The following is a 19,456-nucleotide window of genomic DNA, read 5'->3' on the forward strand; positions in this document are numbered from 1 at the left end:
TTTTTTTTTTTTTTTTTAGCTTTTCACGGGATATAATATTTTTATCTAATGCTATAATGTCTATATTTTGAGTTTTTCGATGAAATAAGCTCTATGCAATATTTTTTCTATTAATTTTGCGTCAAAAAAATTGATATTTTCACCAAAAAGCCGAGGCCCATGTTTTTTCCCAAATTTTGAAAAAAAAATTTTTTCCTTGTATTTCAATACAAAGAAATTGTATGTCACTACAGATTATGTGGTATCCGGTAACATTTTATAGGGATTCAAAATTCCATTTGGATCAAATAACTGTTTCAGCTGCTTCATGACACCTATTGCAGATGGTGATTTGCAGTAGCTTATGAAGTCACGTTTCTTCAAACCCAATCCATGTTCTGCACTGATGCTTCCATTACGTTCTGCTGTCCATTCATACAAAAAAGGTTCAATTTCATGTAATATATCTGGATCATAAGTTTTGGAGGTTATATTCAAGTGTAAGTTACCATCTCCTAGATGTCCGTATGCAACACATCGAAGTATCTTGTTTTGTAGTCTTTCTCTCATCACTTCAACTATTTTGTAATATTCATTCAGTGGAAGAGATATGTCATATTTGTAACAATGGCCATCATGCAGAAGACCCTCAGTAATTCTTTCTCTCAGTGGCCAAATGTTCTGAAAGAAAATGTTAATAAATAAAAGACTTATTATAAATAGTCAACCTCATACAATTTAAAATCTCGCATCATACTTACATATGCATACTACTGGAAATTTAAAAGCTGTATTTTTAAATTGCAGATTTTATAAATTAAGTAAAAAAAGTCATTAGAAATTCATCAAAGTATTTTTAAAATGATAAATAAATGTACTAATTTGATCAAATTTTCTTACCGATGGTGTATGAATTTCAAAGAGTTTACTTTAAAGGAAAGTCAACTTTGCAACCAGTTTCATGAGTATGGTTGCTAGACTCAATGGAATAACAGATTTTTTAGGTTATGCTTTGGGGAAAAATATATTAAGTAATACTGCACACAGAGACTCTAAGAACATTGAATGAAAAATAAGCTATTGTCATACATGGGAAATGAGATTTTGGTTGCCATCTACCAGAAACTTTTAGTCTACCTGGAGGAGGATTAGTGTCACATCTTTGATACTATGATCTGTAGTTTCAGAAGAAACAAATCTTTTACAAAAGGATTATCTGTAGTAAAATTATGAAAATACTTGTGAGAGTTTTCTAAACAATCAAAGTTACAAGTTGAGGTAAAAAATAGAGCCGGGAATTGTGTTACTTCAGCTAAATGAAAGTACATTCTTTCTGCCTAGCAAACAGAATGAAGTGTTCAAACAAAACTATATGACCACCTGCAAGACCTGTGACAACATCTATGTGATAGGTCACAAAATTGATATAAGTACCAATTCATCACACCCTATATTGATGCATAGTGTGGTACATGATTATCAAATGTTTTTCCATCCTCTTGTAATATTATGGTATTTATTCTTTGTTCTGCACATATATATATATATATATATATGTGTGCGTTGGTTTTAACTAACACAGGGTCAAGAAAGCCATTAAGTTGATTTCATTCTAAGTTACTTTTGTTGTTCTTGTAGTGCATAATACCTCTTTGAGTGGGAAGGATACTGCTCAATACTATACTTTGTGTAAGAATATCGAGAGCAGTGTCCTTCAACAATTGTTCAGGTGATGCTTAGAGGTTTAGGCCTTTCCTACATTGTAATGAGAATGGGAAAACAAGTTTTCTTGTATGCTAAGGAATGTTATATTTAATTTAGTCAGTACAGTCTGAAATATCATTTGAGATGATTTAGTCAGGTCACGAAAAAGTTAACCAGTTCATTGGGTTTAAATCAAGCAAGTACATACACACTGTGTTTGTGTTTAGTGTTATTTCTTGTTACATTGACCTCAGTGAGAGATTTAATTGTACTTTGTAATCAATATCTTGAGTGAATCTCCTATTATATAGGAAACCTATACAATACAGCTCTAAAATTAATTCAATGAACAATGATAATATGAAACATGAAGTAGTCTTCAAGAAGCTAGACACTTAAAATTTACTTTGCAAGATAACAGAGAAGTGACTTATGACATTAAAAATGATATTTTACTTAACAAGTAATTGACTCCTTTCTTCAAGGTTCATTGTGAATTTTAGACTTAAACGTGCAGAGTGGATATTGACAAGTATAAAGTTTAAACAAACAAAATCAAAAGAAAAATTTAAAGCAGGTAAAAGCTGTCATATTTCGTGGTCATGGACATCCCTGCCCTACTTCCCACAATATTGTGCTGCCCCCTCAGACTCTCTCCAGAGGGATCACACATCAATTAGGAACTCTCCAAGTCAACCACCCCAGCAGCTATGAACTGAAAATGGCAAGGGTTTCCTGCATTCCATTCAAACATTACAGGAAGGTGCCTAAACCAATTCAGACCTATTAACCTTGGTTCCCACGAAACCTATTTTGAAAAGCCGGCATGCATGAACCTTTAATTGTTTCGTGTTCGAAACATATCCAGGTAAAACTGATTTAACTTTATAGAGCTATATCAAATAGGTCTCCTAAATAATAGGAGAGTCACTTACGATATTGATTATGAAGTAATATTAAATCTTTTACTGAGTCAGTTTAAAATGAAGTAACAAGACAGGACACAAAGTTTAATACATAATTTTCATTAAGGCACTAAATACAAACATGTTGTGTGTACTACTTGTGTGTGTAAACATGATGGACCATGGCAATCTGGCTGGACACCTGCAGTAGTTAATTCTTTCTCTCATCCTGACAAGACCAACTCAAATGATATCACAGACTATGTTTAAATTTAACATTTCTTGGCAAGCATGAAACATTGCAAATTTTTAACTTGGCACAGTTTTGAACCTTTCACTAATTTTTTTGTACAAGTGTATACTATAGGTTTCTCTCTTCTTGTAATATTATCCACAAAGATGAGCCTGTAATATTAACAAACAATTAAAGATGTGTTAATACATGTACAATTAAATGAGATACTTGTGTGAAAGGCACATAAGACCTACCTTTACTAACTGTCCCTAAATTGGAACTGATAGATAAACAAATTTAAAGAAGTTAGTCAACAGTAACCACTGCCAGTTCTTTGGCTACTCTAACCAAATGGTGGGATTTAACTTTTATTCTTAAATGCACCCACAGTCTCAAGGTGTGGAGGCTATATTTGCTGCAACAGGATGTGAAATATGTATCCACAGTCTGGTACGTTAATTTCTGTGCCACCCGACACATATATATGACTTGTACTTTAGAACTATCATGGGTTAAAAATGGTCTTTTCTCTCTATACCACATGCAAAAAAAACTTACTGCTCAAGAAGTTTATCATCATATACTTCATATAAAACATTTCATTTTCAGATACTCCTATTATACACTTTTTTCAAGGAATAGCAGTAGACACACATACATTACTTTGAAAAAAACTTTAAAATTGCAAACCAATGAAACTCCTTTAATTTGCATTATAACAACTTAAAAACAACATAAATACATTAGCAAAAAAAAAAAACTGTTCATATAAAGCATCTTAACAGTGTATTGTCATGGGAACATTTGCAGGATGTACAAGAAATAAGAAGATACTATAACTCAAATTTTCAAATAATGACAGCAGGTTATGAACGAAAAATAGCTACAACTCACAAGACTTGACCCAATATTTTCTACATGTCTTGAAGAAAAACATTCAATTTATGTTATTTCTTTCCAATTATTATGTTCCCTGAGTTAACTTTTTACAAAACAATGATAAATGTATCACCTATATTTGAAACTTGTTAAAAATTATACATATAAAAGCTAAACAGCCTAATACATAATAAAAACAAGTTTCACCAAACTTTGAAATGAGACTAAACAACTCGAGAAAAATCAGACAAGCAGAGTGAAACTGCATTTGAAGGTTCTAAATTTAACTTGATGTAGTTTTACTCTCTTTCCTAAAGGTTAGAAACTTTGCAACATGCAATAGGCTTATTGTAACTGTACATATGTACGGCATTCTCTATGTTATTTACTTAAAGGAAGAGCCAGAGAGATAAAATTAATAGATACAATAATCTCAAGAAGTCATGAGAAACAATATTTATGATGAAAGAAATTCCACAAACAGTGACTCACTCAATGCACCAAAACAGCATAAAAAAAATCAATAAATTAAGAAACAACTTCCTTTCACTCAGTGACACGTGAAGCTATTAAGTGTGAGCTATTATAAAACAAAGAATCTTGTTCCCATATAGAAAAACATGGGGCAAAATGTACCAACATTGATCTTCAACACTTTAACATAACTTGAAATGTGATAACCCCAGCTATGTACGTTCAAGTATATTTGATTCAAATAGAATATGAATGAAATAATGTCAAATATGTGTTTAAATTCTACTAAAATATGTATATGTGTACATGAATCTTGATATACTTAACATTCGAAATACAACATATATGTATATACTATCTGCAACCCACAAAACACTTGCAGTAGTTTTCATGCCCTTTGCATGAATTTTCCTTATTCTATCATTTTTTTCTGCACACCATTTAAGCTATACTTTCTTGCAGGCATTATGTGTTGCATCAATAAATCCTGGTTTATTTGAAAAAAATTTTATGCCATAAAACAAAAAATCATATAGATATACCTTTATTTAATAAAACTGCACATAAAGTAAAACAATGATATTTATAATAGTGTCCAGAGTATGAAACAGTTATGAGCATTCAGTGTATGAAAAGGTTTTAAAAGTTGAAACAAAGAAACTTGCCAAAATGAAGAATAAAACCCATATTAAAGAAACAAATAGCTAAAAGGTTTTTATAACAGTCTATGAAATGAACTGAAACTAAATTATTGCAAAGTAAATGTAAAGTTGTAATGAAGGCAAACTTAGCTGAATATGCAGAAACGTCTGAATGCATGTTCACAAAGTGATAAGCATATGGTTTGCAACAAACTGCGCATATGTATTTTAGACCTAAATAAGTCGAGAAAGCCTGTAGAAATTGTATTTTGTGTCATGTTAATTTTTTTAGAAATTACACACACGTTAAGTGTTGTTTGTGTGAAATACTTTGCAAAGTAAAAACTAAAGTTGAAATCAAAGCCAGTCATTACATGATGACAACAACATTTTGCTATCTTGTACCATACTCATTGCATTATCAGTTTGACTATGCAAAAAACAAGTAAGGTGATACTGAATGGAAATGCTAATATGCAGTCAGGACTCCTCAGAAAAAGGCCTTTTTAACGATACGAGAGAAGTTCTGGACAGAAAATGCAAGCATATTATTTGTATAGATATATATTAACAAAAGTAGTAGGATAGCAAACTTTAAGAAAGAGGTTGTTACTAGAGCCCCACCTGTATTTTAGTAGGAAGCAGGCTCACCTTTGGCATGAATTATGACTATTACTATTAGTGGCCATGGTACTAATTTGGTGTAGGAGTTTGCAACTTTTTTATAACAAGATGTTGAAGATGATTCATCCTGGCTATCAGGTTGCATGCAACATCCTGAAGTGATCAAATTGGATTTAGGTTGGACACTGAATGTTATTTGTGTAAATCCAATGCTGGACCTGGTGCATTATTAATTTGAAAAACACATGATCTTTCCAACAGAATTCAGCCAGTGCTGACAGTGCAACATTGTCAATAATGGTACAATACAACAAGCATTTGTTGCTCACTTAACTGTTATCAATGGATTCAGTACCAAGTACCTCCACACTTTTCACAGCTGAAATGAGAAAACCTTGTTCATAGCATTCTCCAGACTGCCATACAATCCATACCTGTCAATCTAAAGCAAATACTGAGTACAGGATGATTTTCCATTGCCATTTCCTTTCATTTTGGTTCTAGGTATCATGAGAGCTAATACCTTGTATTAATGGCTTATAGATTAAATTTCAACAGCCTTTATGCATTATCTGCTACCCTGAACTCATGAGTCCTGGTTAATAAAATTAATACGAGTGATTTCATGTTCTAGAGTTCTCATATACCAAGGAATCATATTGTTTGTCCTTTTCGAGAGGAGCTTATTCTCCATCTTAGCATTCCCAATGGCCATTCAAAACACTACTTATGGTGGGTTCTTTAACCCCCTTCTGCTAAATTTATAAGTTCTACACAGCAATGCACATCCACATTTGGTAGGCATGTGCCATTTGTTAGCTGTCTTAATATTACAGTATACATACTTAAAGATCAGAGGGCAAATAAATAAAATATCCAGACCTCATTCACAGTCTAGTATTAACTTTAAAAGTGGTTAAAAATTAACTTATAAACCAGAACATGTTTTAAGAAAGAGTACCATAACTTTGTAAGAAGTAGAGTGCTCATATTCACTTAACCCTTTGATTCCCAAATTAATTATTGTACTCCAAGTATTGTCACCATAAACTAAACAAATACAGCAATTTATGACAACAGGAATTTAATTTTTATTTATAGGCTTTATTAATTTTTTCGTGACTCCATTTCGCATAAGTGGGTTTTAAGCCCACTGATGCCAAATGAAGTCATTTACACTTTCCTGCCCATTTTGGAGTTAAATTTAATTGTAAACATTGTGTTCTTTGCCAATGAAACAATTTGCGTAAAACTTTGCATATATATATATATAATACTGTCACGTCTTCTTTCACCGCTAACTATCTAAGAATTGCAAAAATCCAGGAAACAGTGTTTGTCTTTTGTAATGTACAGATGGCGGTTGCAATTCATTCTGATAGCTATGACAGACTTTGCATCTCTGTGGACAAAAAATGTCCGGTGTTGTCAAAGCATGATGATGGTGTTCCATGGCTCCTCAGCATAGACCACTTCTTGAGGGTATTCTACTTGTCTTTGTAAACATCTCTGATGCAGATGTGGAAGCTGAAGAAATATACTGATCTAGTGTAGGAAGTGATATGTGGCCATGCTTACAAACAACCACTGGTAACAACTTGTTCTCTTGGATCAGTGCCTTACTGGTACTTGCTGTAAACTCAATGAGTTTCAGCTGCTCCTTTTGAAATGCTTTTTCTGCTCAACCTGCTGAGGATATAATATCCAGGTGGTGACCAGAGAAAGGTTCAGTGCCCACAGGAATATCTTATGGTACCATTTACAGTTCTTGTGGTCAATTCTGTAGAGAATCATGAGCATGTCAAACAGATCAATACAACCCATACATTCAATGTATTCCTTCATGACTGCAGGGAAGGGCATGTTGACATACTTTTGCTACTTCTTGTCCCATCTCCTGATTGAGGTCACTGACTCTATTGCCACATGAGTGGATGAAAGTTGCAAGTCCAAGGTGTCCATCCATTTCACTACTGTCTTTAGTGTCCCTCTCTGTCTGGTGGATTGCACCATTCCAACAGTCCAAATGGCTCAAGACTTCAGCTGAAGCTGAATGAAAGTTGACCAATTTTCAAAGTATACTTTGAAGTTCTGTCCTTTGTGGAGTCTCATATAGCTAATGACAAAGATATCTGGTTGGTAACTACAGCTCTTTTCCACTGCTGGAGTTTTGCCATCATACATACAGAAGTCATAGGTGAGGTCACTAACTCTACACTGAGCAAGCACCTTAAAGCCCCACTTCTTTGGCTTCTTAGGCAGGTACTGGTTGAGAGAATTCTCTCTCTTTTATGGAACAATCTGTTTATCAACACATCTTTTCTGGCTCAGTCTTCAGGCTTACTTCTATAAGCATTGTCACTAGTGGATAAAACTTTAAAGTAATGATTGTAAAAAGAATTTTCTGCTCATGACACCAGTAACTGGGGGAAAATCTCAGTTCTTTCCAACCGTACATTTTGTACCTTGACATGTGCATCAGGCCCTTCTTGAAAAGCACACCAAGATACTGCTCAATCTTGACTGAGTTGGTAGGAACACTAGCTCCTGATTGAACTGCAAACAGATTGGTCTGTCTCACCATGTTCTCAATAAGAGGTCTGGAAAAGAACACTCTGAAATGCTGTATCAGCATCTTATTTTCTACTGGCTCAATGAACTTTTATTTCCATTTTATGTCATTGGGTTTTGGCACTGCTTTCTGTCACCATATGAAGGCATGGCTGAACTTGGAGCCTGTTTGGAGTGATTTACATCCTTGTATATGTGAACAAAATGAGAAAGTAGTAAATCATCATCACTTGATGATTCATAATCCTCTGACTGTAAGTCTTCTTCGGCCTCAAGACCACTGTCTGACTCATTACCTGGATCCAAAACATGTGCATCAGGCAGCAGAATCAGCTGAATGCAACATGCCCTTTTCTCATTCACTGGTGTACTCTATTGCAGCTGTAATTTAAATGTATCTGAATCATTCAATGGATAGATGCAGCCAGATTTATTGTATTCTATAAAAGTAAATCAGATAACTATTATGTAATACTATCAGGTATCCATTACCAATAGAATCCATAGACTCCAAATGAAATCATGATGAAAACCATCTGTTTCTTAAACTAATTATTCAGCAATCAAATGCTTAATATTTAAATACAATTAGTCTTACTAATTAATAAGATTTCATTTTGCTTACCTTTTTCCTTGTTTGAAAATTTCCTGAAAATCCCTTCTAAATCTAAATAAGATTGATGCTGCATATGCAAAATATTTTAAATGTTTCATTGTTGTCACTTTTTGAATGAAAATTATTTTTATATATACAATTTCAATTACCAGATGGATAGATTAAAAGCCAGTATTTTGTTTTTCATAATGGTTTTCATAGGATTAGCTTAAAAAAAAAGAATTATCATATGACTTCATTTGACATCATTGGGAACGAAAGGGCTATTTAACAGAACCACTTAACACTACTGTATCCAAAAATATATACATTTTCATATATAAAATAATGAAAAGTTAATTTTAAACCTATCAGTACAGGAATCTCATCATGTTTATGCAAAAACAGAATATGTCACTTCACGAGGAACTAAAAATTTCATACAAGTTCAGATTTACTGAAAATAAGGAATCATTTTTTTTATGTACTTAAAGTGATTATAATCATTTTTCAGCATCACCTGAGTAACAGCATGTGTATTTACATTAAAATTTCTGTTTAATTACCTTCTTTAATTAAATCAAAAGAAATAGTCACTTAATAGTGGAAGCATAGAAGTATACAGCAGGTAGTATTTCTATAACACAAATCTTAATAGGAAAAACAAAAATCTTGAAACATTATTTGCAACCACTTTCACGTTTATCAACATTATTTATTTGTTTGATTAATTGTTTTCTCTAACAATGAACATTTCATAATAAAACAAACATACTTTAATACGAACAGATTCACTAGCAACTGTTCCATCACATATTATGCCTTTCTCCATTGCAGACTCCAAATAAGAGATCAACTTCTCCTCATCGTGATCACCTCTAGAACCTAGTAGTATAAGACACACAAATATATGCTTATTTATTTTCTGAAAGTATTATTGCTAAAATAACTATTACAATTCTTCCTTTAATTTAGTTTCATTAAATGTAGTAGTTAAATTTTTTAATATACTTTTATTACAAGTATTATTGTGCATTGTTAGCTTAGTATAAAGACTACGTACAAACCCAACTTAAACTCCTATAGTTAGGTATACTTAATTACTGAATCACTGATTTCTAATCATTATAAGTAAAATTAATTATAATTAATTGATTTTTGTAGGTAGAACTTGCTTTGATCAGAAGTTAATACATGATATATGAGTGTATGATATTGCACTAGGACTTTGGTCAGACTGATAAGTGTCTTGTTTATCAAGAAAGGACAGAATGTCTTCAGCTGTTCTCTTATTAACAAGTTATTACAGATATATACAAGATGGCAAGTAAATAATAGTGAGATCACAGTACATTTTGTTCTTTGTATTGAAATAAAAATTACTGCTACTCTCCATTTTACAAGTGTCAACTTCTTTTCTTTTACTGTTCATGTTCTAAATATCCTCTAAAAAACATTTCCTGAATCTGATGTTAACTGTAACAAGCAGTACCTTTTAATAGATTTATTTTTAACAAGCATTATCAAAAAATTAAAATGAATTTGTTTTGGTAAATACTGTTTCACTTCACACAGATTTTTAGAAAAAAAGCACTAAAGAAGCTTTCAATGATATATATACACGACTTTGACAAAGGCACTAAAAAGTTTGACTTATGCTGAGCCACTAGGAAACTAACTGCTTGTTTGTAATCAAGCACAAAGGTACACAAAGGGCTATCTATGCTCTGCCCACCACGGGTATTGAAACTCAGTTTCCAACACTGTAAACCTGTAGACATACCTCTGTGCCATTGGAGGGCTAGGGGACTAATAGCAATAGGAATTTACAAAATATATTCATCTTCAAAACTGAAGTAAAGATGAGTGAATGTAATCTACTTAAGTATAATTAATATGTTAATAATCTATATATCAAAAAATATAACTTAAGATTTTGTTGTTTTTCAACAACTGATTAATCAAAATTATGTTTAAATCGGTTGTCATGAAAATATTAACCAATTGAAATTAGTTGTTCCAACTGTTACTACTTTTGATTATTCCAACTATCATATTAGTTTGTTGTTGTTAATCAGAAAGTTACATAATGGATGGAGGGGGATGCTTATTGACTTGAAGGTTTCAGATTCAATTCCCCTTGCCACTAAACTTGCTTGCCCTGTCTTTTGTCATGGAAAAACTACTAAGGCTATTTCTACTAGAGGAAAAACTGGCTGGCTGGCTGGCTGCCAATTCTTGGGCTACTTTAGTGTTAAATAAAGTGTATTTTTTTTTTTATTTTTTACACAGTAACAAAGCTACACCATTTTGAGAAGGTTTTGGCATAGTCAGGTCCCAGTAGTTTACCTATACAGTAGACACAGGAATATATATACACTATAAAACCAAAAAGTCATGTGACTGGAGACTGCTTAATAAAGGTATCTTGTTGATGTTTTATTCTTTGTTTAAAATTACAGTTTTTTAGTAATTATGTTTTTTTTTTAAGTTTCAATGATTGTAAACATGACGGTTTTTTATCATATTCACCGAATAAAATAAAATTATAATGAAATCAGGTAAGCTTAGTTAAGTTTAGTAAATATGGTGAGGGACTGCAAAATATTCTCACTACTCAAATCCTTATTTATCATATTTATTTTTATGTTTATCCTATTCACACACTGTACATAAATAAATAAAGTGGCTAGCTGGCTACTGAATTGTTTCTAATTGCAATCATGATACACTTTAAAAAACTTTATTGGTGATAATAAAATTTGTTTTCATTATTAAGTTACTAATATATTTGATTTACATAAGATTAATGGGGATTATTGCATGTTCTAAAAAACAACAAAACAATTACCATGTGGTTGTTTTGTGTTCATATTGGTGATTTACCAAGTAGTATATTTCCAGATTATCTTTAAGAAAAATCTGTATCAAAAGTTTTTGACATTTATGGGGGGGGGAACAAAAGTGAGTCTATCATATGAAAGGAAGTGCAATTCAAAAATTACTTTAAAAATATTCCAACTAATATAAGGTTAGAATAACAAAGTAGTCCTCAAACTTTAAGCTGAAAATTCGTTTTTAATTTTTCAATTGCTTCACGCATACAGAGGAGCATATATTAGGTTGTCGGGAATAATATAATAGTTGATTAAGGAGTTGCCAATTATTAGACTAGCTTATATTACTAACTGCCTAGCTCTAATCACAATTAATTTTCAAAGTAATATTCTTATTGACACTGGCATTTTTATATTTCACCATCATCAAAACGTTTTTCACCCCTATCTTAAAATGCTATAAAATGCAACTGATTTGTTGAGAATGGTATGGTTCTACCCAACGGCAACTTCCGAAATGAAACTGTACTCCAGTTTGGTATAGCAATTTCAAAAGTGGTTTGTCATTAGGCTTGTGGCCCTCAAAGAGGCTATACAGTATGAAGCATTGGTTGATAAGATGAAGTTTTATATATATGCATTAAAATATAGTTCACTGTCAAACTATACCAGCTGCTCTTGCTGGTGTGACCCAATATTTTATTAATTGACATCTTGAAAGATAAGTTATGCTGCCAAACAATACATTCCACTATCACATAGTTATCAGAAAATCTGCTTTGTTGATAAACATAATGACTACCTAGTATTAAGTAGTGAAAAGGTTATTCTATAGTGATAGCAGTTACTACTTCATTGAACAAATACATTTAAAACCATTTCAGAGCTCTTGGTATAATTGACTTTTCCTATGACCATAGCTATCAAGAGGATTATGTAGAAAGGGCAAAAAGGAATAATAGTAAAATCAGAGTGATAGACAGATTTAAAACATATGTAACTGCTCTTAGATTGATTGGTAATAAAAACTAAGAGTAAAAACATACACAGGGTAGATGTATAAATAGACAGGAATGGGCCATCAACTGTGTCCCAGGGAGACAAACAAAAGCAGATGACTTTCCAACCAAGATGGTGCTGCTCTATGCTCTATCTGGATGATGGTTGTCTTTTGAAGGCGATAGAGAAGTCAGAATAATTCTGCAGATGAGGTCAACCTGCAATAACTTATAATCATAATGGAAAATCTGAAGAAATTCAATATAGACAATGTATAGATATAGAGTGAGTTCCTGAAACCTTTAGAATGGTAAACAGTTTGCACTTCACTAGATGGAAGCCTGGTATTGCTACCCTAAAAGCTGATATTAAGACCAGGGGCTCTGTAGACTGAAGCATGAAAGAGAAACCAAAGTGAAGTTTGGACAACAAAACATTCAGCTATAGCCCCATAACTGAAGTTGAGAAATCAACAGATGTAGTTCAAGTCCAGTAGAACTAAACAGTTATGGTCAGATTCAACTGTGGCTACCAGTAATAAGGCACAGGTGGCTCAAGTCCTGTAGAACTAAATAATTATGGTCAGGTTCCAATGTGGCTACCAGTAATAAGGCACATGTGGCTCAAGTCCTGTAGAACTAAACAGTTATGGTCAGATTCCACTGTGGCTACCAGTAATAAGGCACAGGTGGCTCAAGTCCTGTAGAACTAAATAATTATGGTCAGGCTCCAATGTGGCTACCAGTAATAACAGAAAGCATGTCTAATGAGGTGCCAATGGCTTGGCTGTCTAACTTATAAAGTCTCTAAAAGTTCTTTATGAAGTAGTAAGTTCTTGTAATTTAACAAAAGAAATGGGAATTGAATATCTCTCATGGCAGTTTCCTGGGCCACTTGCCTGAATAAGCAAGCATCTCTTAGATCAAAGTTATTCTAGGTTACTTTTGTCTTTTCTGGCTTAAATGCTTTTTTTGTCACACAGGTATCTTCAAACTCTGTCATGTGGTTTATATATAGATATAAATAGATGCTGCACACTTTCCTTGGTCCATTCTAAAAAGCATACATAATAATCAATATGAAGAGGTTCCATGTGGATTACAAGAAGATTAATGCAGGTAGATGCTCCATATTGTTGAAAATTAACAAGTTATTAAACTAAGTGGTTCAACTCACTTGATCTTGAGCATGTGTGTGTGTGAATCTACTAATGGGTAATATTAGAATCACTCAAATAGCCTCAGGCTGCTTCTGTTACCAAATGGAATTTGTACAATTTCAGGATGGTGTTCTTGATTTGATGCCTCAAAGTTCGTTAATACTGCATTATCAAGAAAGAAGATCCTCCATTTAGAGTCACAAAACACATACACTGATTTTTGTATCAAAAGTCAAAAGTTAGTTCAGAGTTATATAAATAACTAAATAAGAGGTTTGTTGAAGATTTTGGTTATGAAGTGCTAGTAAACCTCTTACTAACTAAGCTGATATAAAATAAAGTAACGATACAAGAGGCTCAGAGTAGTACAAAATACACAATCTTCACTATGACACTAAAACCGTGTGTGTGTGTACTTGCCGTTAGTTACACAGAACAACCTCCTTTACCGGATCTTCTATATTCAAGTGGAATCCATGTATACAGATGTAGATGATGTTCCACACCAGACTGAATAAATGTACTGTTCCTAGGCATGAATGAAAACTTGCATCTTTCCAGAGTGAATTATGCTATCCACATGACTATTTATCCTCATTACAACATAACCTCTCGACACCACCAAAACAACTGTTAGCATCCTTACACAATGTGTCAATGTTTTCTCCCTGGGCAACAATTATTATTCATTCCAAGAAGAACAAAGGTAGCTTAGAATGAAATCAACTTTCTTGATATGTATTACACATATTAACATAACTTGACAACTAATTGTAACTTATAAAGATCATCAATGTGCCAAATTTGAAAAAAAAATCCATAAAAGTACGTTTTTCTATCAAACAAAGTTTCCCTACTTTTCGTGCAAGAAAAAAGGAAGAAATTCAATCAAAATTGGAGATTTTATATTTCATGTATTTCTTAATGGATTGCCTTGAAATTTGGTATGTGAAGAAAGTGTCCAGTAGTACACATCTACTGAAAATATGTGATAATTCGATTACCACAGTCTAAGATACAGAAAGTGAAATACTACTAAACTAACACTCCTGTTAATAACACACAGTGTGTCCTGCCAGTTGTTTTGGCCTCACGATACACTACTGTGTGTCTTGATTAGCATAGTTCCAAGAAGTTGCCTTAAAGTTAGTTGTGGCTCAACAAATGTGATTGCTGATTAGTTAAATTGCTCCTGAATGAGAAAAACTAGATATTTGAGTTTTTTAAGTAGGAAGTAAATGGTTGAAAAACAAGAATCATGAAGGTGGGCAATTGTTGTCACCATATGTCCAACGCGCCTATAACTAACATATACTTCTTTATCGACAGTAATATTTCATCATTTTATATAAATGTCAAAAGTGACCCAGTGTAAGTGCTGAGATGTGAATCACATTGAATGAAAGCATGTATTTGAGCCAGTAGGTGATAAATTTTAAATAATTCTACCAGCATGATGTGTTTTTTTTTATCATAATGCATTTAAAGTTGTCATTTGTTTTTTTTAAGGTTGTAAAGTTGAACATTACATATGAAATAAAAATACAATTAGGAACATTTTTCAATAAGGCCAATTTAGAAAAAAAAAATTTGGTAACTAGTTTGAACAATCTTCTCTTTACAATTCAAAACTTTCAAATGCTGCCACTTTATTTGACCTTTGGTTGAAATACTTCGTTTGGTTTAGAAAGTGGTTTACTACAAACTGTGTAGAGTGACAGCAAAAGTCTTGGAACTTATGGCTGAAGTGAATGGTGAATTTAGGCAATGAACCTCACATTATGTTATGTATCAATCATGTACTAGTCACAAGGTCATTTCCCTTTTTTTATATTTCACACATTCAAATAAAAAAGAAATTATGATTATCTTTTTTTTTTGCATGGCATATTTAATGACAACTTCAACCATTTCTAATTTAATGAAGCTTCAAAATATATTCTCTGTAGTCATTACAATTTTTAAGGTTAAACTGTGAACATTACTACACAATGACATTTCCAACTTTACTGTAAATAATCGGAATCGGGCTGATTGTGTGCTATAATTATTAGCAATCGGTGATTTCTGATTGTGACATGATCGGTAAAACAGTAATATGTTGTTCTGTTTTATTTTTGGCTAGTGCAGTCTGCAAAGTTGGATTTAAAAGTGTTTGCTCTAACAAGTACCAACAATGTACATGCAGTAAGGTAGATTCTCCAAGCAACTTAAAAGTTTAAAATTTTTAATTGCTTGTTTTTGAAAAGTGTTGACAAAAAAAATAATTTTTATGTACATCTTTCAAATGGGTAAGCCTTGATGTAGGCTTGGTGTCATATATAAGAAGTTAAAAAGTAGTATTCTAATTGAAAACAGTAGTCATCTTTATAAAAGTTTAAATAATCAATATATTTCAAATTTTATACATCAATTCCAATACACTGATACAAAAGGTCTGAATATTGGACAAAATGATGACATTCTTATTAATGAAAGTACTTATACTTCGAATACACGGGCATTTATAGTGACAACATTTGTGGATTGTGCACGACTGACTGATTGTGCACGTTCATAAATTTGGGAAGGTCCATTCATGATTTGTCATAAGTTCTATTTTGTTCAGGAATGCTTAGATCAACTTAGGTGGAGTCAAACTTTTGATGGCTCTTTTGCTTTTAAGGGGCCACGTGGGCTACCTAGCAGACACTTTTTATAGGCCCACTGGCATTTTGGGAGGCCATTGGTTTCCAGGCTGCTACTTATTTCAAGTCCTGATGTATTATGGCAATGGGAGGAAGTCTATAGCCCTACAAAAAATAAATGGCCAGATGATGAAAATAATGTACAACTAAAGTATGCGAGAAGGTCCACTTGCCAGCCTGCACATGCCATGTTTACTTGGAAGAGTCAACATGAATCTATACCTAAGGAAGCATAGGTCAAGTGGATGAGCTGCCACAGTCATCCCATGGGGGTAATAAGAAAAATATCCCGGGTACATGGGGATAGATGGGAATGTGAACCTCAAAAAGGAGCAGTGTGTGCCAAATAACATCAAACTGTATGGATGGGTCGGAGAAGGTGATCAGGATTAGAATGAGAATAAAGGTAAGAAATGAATGGAAGAAAAATAGGCATAAACGCACTGTCACCTTCATGAACCGCAGATGTACTAGGTAGAAAAACATGATCAGGATAAAGAAGAATATAAGAATGATGGAAAAGAACAAGGTGAGTATCAACAAAATGCATGTCAGATCTTCGACAGCTAGAGGCAAAAAGAAGTAAGAAATAGGTTTTAAATGAAAGATGGTAGAAAGAAAAAGGGGCTAAAGGTTCAAAGGAAGGAAGGGTAATGGTACAAAGACAACATTCAAAGCGGAATTAGGAAGGACTGCAGGATAAAGATGTTGAAAAGAATGGAAGAGCATAGAAAAGGCAGGAAAGGAGAGGGAAAATCTGAAATTAATATATAGTGCTGCCCTGTAACCAGTGATAGTTGATAGTGATAAACCTTGGTCAATATAAGAAATTCAGAAAGATGGGGGACAAAAGTACAGGATGGGGAAAAAGAACAGCACAATGTCCAACTGTGGAAATTGTAACGTTTACTGTGATAGACAAGGAGGAACGAAAAGAAAAAGAAGAAATGATAAATGTGAAGAGCGTTTGGAATATCTTGCAAGGGACCAGACAAAATCTACATGTGAAGTTGGAATGACAACACTGGTGGATGTGAGAGGTAGGAATGAGGTTGAGAAAGTAGGGATCATGATAAAGCTAAAGGATTGGATAACTTTCAATAGAAAAAACAAACATGGTTGAGCCAGCCAATACGGAAATTGCAGGAGGACTTGATATGGAGTGTCCTGAATCAGGAAAAGAATATGAGGGAGAAGACAAATAGGAGGGTAGTTATAGAGAAAGAGGTTAGGCTGATGGATGAGGAACTGGGGACTAGAAAAAGGGGAAATCTCATGTGGAAATGAGAGTCAGATGCATCTATACAAAAAGTGCCCAGTTGAGAGCATACACACTTGAACACCAGAAAATCAGGTGACCACTCTGAGGTAATATCCTGTCGAGTCTTGAAAGCCAATCAGTGGTAAGATTCAGGGCACCTGAAATAGGATAATCCATAAATCATAGTGGTAAAGAATGGGCCCAGAAAAAAAAGACAGGAGTGTGGAAACAGAGAGAGCAAGACTGAGTGTACCCCCTGACAACTGATATAGGAGACAGACAACTGTAGAGTTGTCTGTATGGATCAGAACTAAACATCCATGAAGCATTGTAAGAAAATGATCCCTGCTTGACATACTGACAAAGAAGAACTCTCTCTGTGGTATTGGTTTTGTCAAACTACCAGGTGTAGTCTAAGTGAGGAAAGAGAATGTTGAAGGACATGGGATACAGAGTGAGGTTTCATTGATCATGCAGAATTCATTATAGATGTGCAAATGAGCATGACCGCCGGGGAATAATGAATTTCATAGAAGCCCAAGTCTCCAAAAGAAAGAGAACCTCCCATACAATGAGTGAAGGAGAGGATATGACATGGGAAACTAAACACTCCATGTCCTTCAAACAAAGAGGAAAAGGTTGGGCCTGTGAAGATGCAAATCCATAAACACTCAAATGAAAGAGATACTGAGTGTGAGATTTAAATTCTTCAAGTTGACCAACTAACCCAGAAGCACCACTTTATGAAGGAGGAAAAGAGGATGACTGGAGGAGGCTTGTTGTGAAAGAGCCAAATGTGAAATAAGCATCTGAGCATCCAAAGACCTAGAGCGGAAGATCACTGCAGGGTGAGAATAGTCTCCATGGTAAAACGAGGGATGTTGAGAAACCAACTGAGACTTGAAATATCTATGACCAGATGCCAATCAACTGATTCAATGGTAACAATGAAAAGATGGGAAGAAAACCCTAGAGACAAATTATAAACTCATTTGATACTTATTTAGCCATTTGGTCCAACACTGCCATGAACATTAGTACAAAACAAGATCCAAAGCAAAAATATCAGAGTGATGTGTAGGGATGAAAATTTAATTCAAAGACTTGGAGCATGCATAAAAACCTTTTAGGCAGTGGTGTGAGATATAAGCTGTTTGTTTTGGGAATTAGGGAGTAGTGTTTTCAATGTTATTCTTCTAGGTCTTCAACAAGCATTATATGTTAAAATAATCTGTGAGAAACTCAGTAGCAGAGTTAGCCACCCTGCTATTACTCAATATCTTCAACAAGTAGTATCTTTTATTGTACCTTCATCATATGCTACGTTTTTCATTTTTAATGGAAATACAAACACGAGTTAGCTGTTATTTTTTACTTTAATCTACTTTATTTCAATATTTATGCAGTACATTTATTTCATCTTGGAAGTCAGAAAAAGATATATATATAAACTTCTTACCTAAACCTGTTCTTTACAAAAACAGATAAAATAAAGTTAACAAGATGAAACGTTTACCTGATGTTTCAATTAGCACATAAAAAGGAAAAACAGAAACAGGATTTTTCATACTAAGATTCTGTTCCACAACTTCCATAGCTTGGTGATCCATCATTTCAAATGAAGAAATTATTTCTGCAAGGTTCTGACGAGCCTTTCTGTATGCCTCAAGAACTTTTTCAAATGAAGAACAGCCTGAAAATATAAAAAATGTTTAAATATAACAAGGTTAATTCTTCTTTAATGACTACAATTATACTTGGACTGTAAAATGACACTGCAGGAATAAAAAATATGATGCTGAAAGAACCTCAATACATGTTACTGTTACTTTATCAGGAAGACCTAAGATTATATATATATATATATACATACGAATCTGTGTATGTAATGTTTTTTACTCTTTTT

The 19,456-nt window shown here is 33.4% G+C and overlaps 1 protein-coding gene across 1 annotated transcript in view; it reads right to left on the reverse strand.

Annotated features, from left to right (window-relative positions):
* Positions 1-134: 134 nt before the first annotated feature.
* Positions 135-19,456, reverse strand: part of LOC106471714 (D-2-hydroxyglutarate dehydrogenase, mitochondrial-like) — a 73,150-nt gene continuing 53,828 nt past the window's right edge. The window contains 3 exon segments of the mRNA XM_013932333.2: positions 135-660; positions 9,383-9,492; positions 19,067-19,243. Coding sequence (XP_013787787.1) covers positions 235-660; positions 9,383-9,492; positions 19,067-19,243 — 713 coding nt within the window. The 3' untranslated portion in view covers positions 135-234.

Source organism: Limulus polyphemus, unplaced genomic scaffold (assembly GCF_000517525.1).
Source record: "Limulus polyphemus unplaced genomic scaffold, Limulus_polyphemus-2.1.2 Scaffold4807, whole genome shotgun sequence".
NCBI classification, from domain to species: Eukaryota; Metazoa; Arthropoda; class Merostomata; order Xiphosura; family Limulidae; genus Limulus; species Limulus polyphemus.